The sequence below is a fragment of the Myotis brandtii genome, unplaced genomic scaffold (genome assembly GCF_000412655.1).
Source record: "Myotis brandtii unplaced genomic scaffold, ASM41265v1 scaffold187, whole genome shotgun sequence".
In the NCBI taxonomy this organism is placed as follows: domain Eukaryota; kingdom Metazoa; phylum Chordata; class Mammalia; order Chiroptera; family Vespertilionidae; genus Myotis; species Myotis brandtii.
Genome location: NW_005356944.1, coordinates 1,288,499 through 1,293,540, shown reverse-complemented (window position 1 = coordinate 1,293,540; position 5,042 = coordinate 1,288,499). Strand labels below are relative to the sequence as shown.

The 5,042-nt window shown below is 54.8% G+C and overlaps 1 protein-coding gene across 3 annotated transcripts; it reads right to left on the bottom strand.

The window, feature by feature from the left end:
- Positions 1 to 571: 571 nt before the first annotated feature.
- TIGD3 (tigger transposable element derived 3) lies at positions 572 to 5,010 on the bottom strand. Of its 3 annotated transcripts, none has more exons than XM_014538038.1 (2): positions 3,227 to 5,010; positions 572 to 2,118 (listed from the first exon to the last, which is right to left on the bottom strand). In XM_014538038.1, the coding sequence occupies exons 1-2, from the start codon at positions 4,482 to 4,484 to the stop codon at positions 2,105 to 2,107; spliced, it is 1,272 nt and encodes a 423-aa protein (XP_014393524.1). In that variant the 5' UTR covers positions 4,485 to 5,010; the 3' UTR covers positions 572 to 2,104. The 3 variants fall into 3 exon arrangements, with proteins under 3 accessions (XP_014393524.1, XP_014393525.1, XP_005864296.1); XM_014538039.1 differs by having other exon boundaries at positions 3,287 to 5,010; XM_005864234.2 differs by lacking the exon at positions 572 to 2,118 and having other exon boundaries at positions 2,723 to 5,010.
- Positions 5,011 to 5,042: the final 32 nt, after the last annotated feature.

Sequence of the window (5,042 nt, the reverse complement as noted above, 5' to 3'; positions counted from 1 at the left end):
AAATAAAATAAATAAAATATAAAATATATCATGTTCTTCCTTTGTCTCCATCTCCCTCCACCCCCAAACTAATATTTCCTGTCTATTTAGAATAAAATGTAAATACTATTGGCTCAAAGGCCCCTGCCCACCTCTCCACCCTCCTCCTATTGGCCCTTTCTCACTTGCAGCCATGGCGCTGTCTTTCTGCTTCTTAAACCTGTTGAGCTGTTTCTGGCCTTCGATGTGTGTACCTACTGCTCCCTTTGCAGAGGACACTTTTCCTTCGGAACAATGACTGTTTCCTTGTTCTCTTTTATGACTTGGCCCAAACGTCATCTCCCTGACTCACCTCTCACAGCCACTCTCTGTGGCATCATTCTTTTTAAAAAAATATATTTTATTGATTTTTTACAGAGAGGAAGAGAGAGGGATAGAGAGTTAGAAACAACCATGAGAGAGAAATATCGATCAGCTGCCTCCTGCACACTCCCTACTGGGTATGTGCCCGCAATCAAGGTACATGCCCTTGACTGGAATCAAACCTGGGACCCTTCAGTCCGCAGGCCAACGCTCTATCCACTGAGCCAAACCGGTTAGGGCTGTGGCATCATTCTTTATTTTCCCTGGCACACAACCCCATTTAAAATCACTGCGTTTATTTGTTTGCCTGCATCTTTATCTCCCTCTACCGGAAAGTAAGGAGTCCTCTGTCTTGTTCAGCAAGAGCTTATGGTCCTAGAACAGGGCCTGCCCCACAAGCAAGGCATTCAGTAAGCACTGCTTGAATGAGCCACCAATGTTGCCTACAGATAGGCAAGTGTGATATGTGATATCAGTGCCAGAAAGGGAGAGACTACTTGTGGCTTTCAAAGAAAGCTCTGGGAAGAAGTCAGCAATAAAACGCCGTTACATGATGCTGCTCATGTAAGAGGAAATGGACACCCAAGAACTGAGCTAATCTATCCCCTCTCTGCTGCTTTGGTCGGGCCTTTAGAGCCTGTATAATTTTGGTGTCAACATTTTAAAAGGTATGTCAGAACTGGGATGATTTCAGAAAAAGGACAATGTAAATGAATACAGGGTAGAAAAAAATAGCATCTGTGAGGAAAGGCTAAATGATTTGAGAATTTAGGCCAGAGAAGGAAGGCCAGTAGGTGGCTTCGGAACTGTTTAAAAGTGAGTCGCTGTCACTGTCCAGCTGCCAGGTGTTGTGGTCAGTGAGGAGGAGTCACACTGGAAGGATCCATCAGCCTTTACCCACTTCCTGTGACGGTGCAAGCAAGAGGCAGAGGCGCCACCTCCCGGGTTCCCTTTCCCCCAGTGGACCGCACCAGGCGAGGGTCCAATGAGATGCCAGGCAGAACAGGATGGTCTCGCTGTCAGGAGCCCCCTGAATACAAGGCTCCTGCCTCTTTATGCACCATGGATGCGGACGGGAGGGAAGGGCTGGGAATGAAAGGTACTGGGCCAAAGTGGAGACAGTGTCTCAGCAGAGGCCCCTCTAAGGAAGAGCCTGGGTGAATGCAGGTATAAGCGGGGCTGCCCTGGGCGGCCTGGGTCCTGACTGCAATACCCTCCACAAACTTGCACGCACAGTTGTGACTGCCCGTGGTCAGCCTGAACACGGAGGATTTTGCCTGGAGCTGGACTTCTCACCAGTCAGAGTCTGTCTGCATTCAGAGCCCACATCCCTTCCAGGGATCTCACTCTCAAGATCTGGCTCAGGCTTCCCCGTCTGGACCAGTCAGTCTCTCTGCCTCTGGCTCTCACATCTCTGACCCACCTTCCATGTCTGTTTTCTAGAACCCCACAAACGACCTGTCCTTTTCTAACGGAAACCCTTTGGGGTGCCCCACCATTAAGCCTGGTGGGCTAATTGCCCCTCCTGCTCTCGGGGGCCTTCCCGTGGCTCTGGTGGGAATGCCTGACTCTGTGCCCCCGCCCCTTGGCCTGGAATATCCTTCCCATTCCTGTCTGCCCTTCCAGCTACAGCTCAGCACTCACCTCCTCCAGGAGTCTCCCAGGCTCTACAGGGCCACAGTGCTTTGCATATAATCACACTCCACTGTCATTGTCTGCAAGGTCCTGCCCAGCAGGGACATCATCTTTGCAACCTCCTCCGTCACACAGGTCTTGCTGAAGAGATGTTGTGAAATGATCAAATGAATGACAGAAAAAGAAAAAGAACCGACGACTATTCCAAGTTCTGGCTCCGTTCTGTATCCCTAGGAAGTCCCTAGGCTGCCTCCCTCCTTCCTCACATCACCTCCCCTCCCGCAATCTGAGAGTGAAGTCAGCAGAGCAGCGGAAAGTGCGGGGCGATTCTTGGGATCTGTCTGCTAGCTGATGAGGAGTCCCCATGCCCAGGGGTTCCCTCCTGCTGGAAGAAGAGGATCCCTATGGTCATCCGCAGACAGCTCCAGAGAGCTGTGTGGTGGCAACCCCCAGCAGTCAAGTTAAAAATCAGAGCTGAGCCCTGGCCAAGTGGCTCAGTTGGTTGGAACATCGTCCCGTCCGTACATCAAAAGGTTTCGGGTTCGATTCCCCATCAGGGCACATACCTAGGTTCCAAGTTTGATCCCCGGTCAAGGCGAGCACAGAAGGCAACTGATCGATGTTCCTCTCTCACATCAATGTTACTCTCTCTCAAATCAATAAACATATCCTCAGGGGAGGATTAAAATAAAAATCCGAGTTCAAAGTTTCCATCCTTCTCCCCTGAAAATTACACCCTGGCCTCTTTTCTCATTAAAAACTTTATTTTCAGAAGCAGAACTGTTTTTAACACAGAGAGTTCAAGGCGTCGGCCTGTCTGTAAAGCCCAGATTCCACCTTCCCTAGTCCCAGCCTCCCTAGAGGTTCAGAAACTACCTAGCCTAGCTTCACGCCCCTAACGCCACCCACCCCCTGGATCCCTCTTCTCTGGGCTTGGATAACTTGTTCAGAGCTTCGACTTGGTCTCTCAACTTGTCTACCTTTCGCAAAAGCTCCATTTCCATGGGAAACAGACCAGCCTCCAATCTGCCTTCTGTGAGGGCGTTTCCATGGGAAACAGGAGAGGAAGGGGCTCTGGAGAGCAGCAGGGGCCTTTACAGGCAGCAGAGCCGCTCAACCTCCTCCTCACAGGCATAGAACTTTTCAAATAGCCCAGGGGAGGTGCGATTGCACTCAAACCACCTCCTCAGTGTGCCCAGGGCCCGGAGCGCGTCGGCTTTGGTGGGCAGGGGCTCGAAGCTGTCCTCACCAGCCCCCTCATCTTTAGGGTCCACCTCCTCTTTGCACACTCCAGGTATGGGCTCCTCACCCTCCAGGTCCACAAAGCGGGAGAACTCCTCGAGGCTCAGGCCGCAGGGGACGGGTGGCATCTCAGAGGCTTTGTCCAGGGACAGGGGCATTTTGCAGGGAGCCAGGCCTTCCTGAATGAAGCTGCTTACGATGGACTGCGGAGGCACCTTGGCCCAGGCAGCCGCCACCATGTGCAGAGTGTCCAGCACTGTGATGCCTGCCCCAGCCTCAGCCAGCGATGTGCCAGCCCTCTCGCTCTGGACAGCTGTCAGCTTGCCCAACAGACGGTGCCGGTAATGGGCCTTAAAGGCCCGGACCACAGAGTTGGGCAGGGAACGTGTGGTGCTAGCGGCAGAAAGAGGCAGGAGCCTCACATGGCAGAGCCCAGACAGGCCTGCCAACTTCCCCGCCACTTGGGCAGCCAGCAGCAAGGCTACCTGTCGGCCCTGCCTCCCCATGTCCCGGTCAAACTGTGCCAACCACTCTGACCAGGGGATGCCCAGGTCAGGGTGGTAGGAGGCAGGCAGAGACTCACTGCTGACCCCAAAGAAGCACCTTGGTGCAGCTGGGAGCCCACTGACCAGTACCCGTCGCTTCTCTGTGCCCCTGGTGTTGGCACACAGCAGCACCTGTACTTGGTCACCTGTGCCCACTGTGCCGGGCACTGCCCGATACAGCAAGGGCACTTCAGCATAGCCAAAAACATCCTCTGGGGAGAAGTCTTTAAGGGAAAGAGGCAGCTGGGTCTGGGACGTGAGGCCTGAAGGAGGTGGCTCGGGGGGAAACGGAGGTGTGAGCACATGGCGGGCCCCAAAGCCCACATTGTTTCGGCGTTTCCAGCGGACCAGCCAGCCGATGCTGGGCACGAAATCCTGGCCCATGATGTCGGCCAGCTCCTTGGCTTTGTGGAGCAGCATGGGCCCCGTCACGTCCCAGGCCTTGGCCCGGGCGATGTGGTACCAGCAGAGCAGAGCCTCGTCGATGCTGCTGTACTTGGACTCCCGCTTGCGCTTGCGCTCCCTGTTGGCGGTGCCGCTGCACCAGTCTGCCAGCAGCTTCTCCTTATTCTTGCAGATGCGTGAGATCTGGGGCTGGGAGACCTGGAAGCGCCGGGCCACCTCCGACTGGGACATCTTGGACTCATCCAGGAGTTCCAGCACCTGGATCTTCTCAGCCAGGGAGAGGGCATGTAGCTTCTTCTTGCTGCTCAACTCCATGGCTTCTCCAGGGCACCTGTGGGGGAGAAAATTGGGCCATCTGGGAAAGGGTGAGAGGGTGTGAGGGCTGGGCTGAAAGAGGAAGGGACATGGCTAGGCTGAGCGAGCAGTGGGCTGGGCGCTGACCCGGAGGAATGCCAGAGCACAGCTGGCGAGGGGGTGGCTCACTGGTCAGGGGAGGGGCGTCTGGGCTGGGGTTTGGTATAATTGGGGGACGAAGATGAGTAGGGCCAAGGGGACAGCTGCAGAGCCAACAAAGGAGTTTGGTGGGGGAACATGGGGCTAGGGCTGAGTGGGGCAGTTGTAGGTCAGACAGTCAGGGCTGGGGGAGGAATCCGGGGGAGGAAAAGGCGGGTGACGGCCTGGGCTGGATCTAGATAAGATCTTGGAAGACGGGGTGGTGGAGTGGAGCAACAGAGTTGAGGTGACAGGTGTACAGATGACAAAGAGAGAGAGAGGGATGGGGCGGGGGTCCGGTCTGGAGAGTAAATGGGAGCACAAGGCCGAGAGGGCAGGTGCACAGACGACAAAGGGCAAGAGGGGTGAGGAGGCCACGGC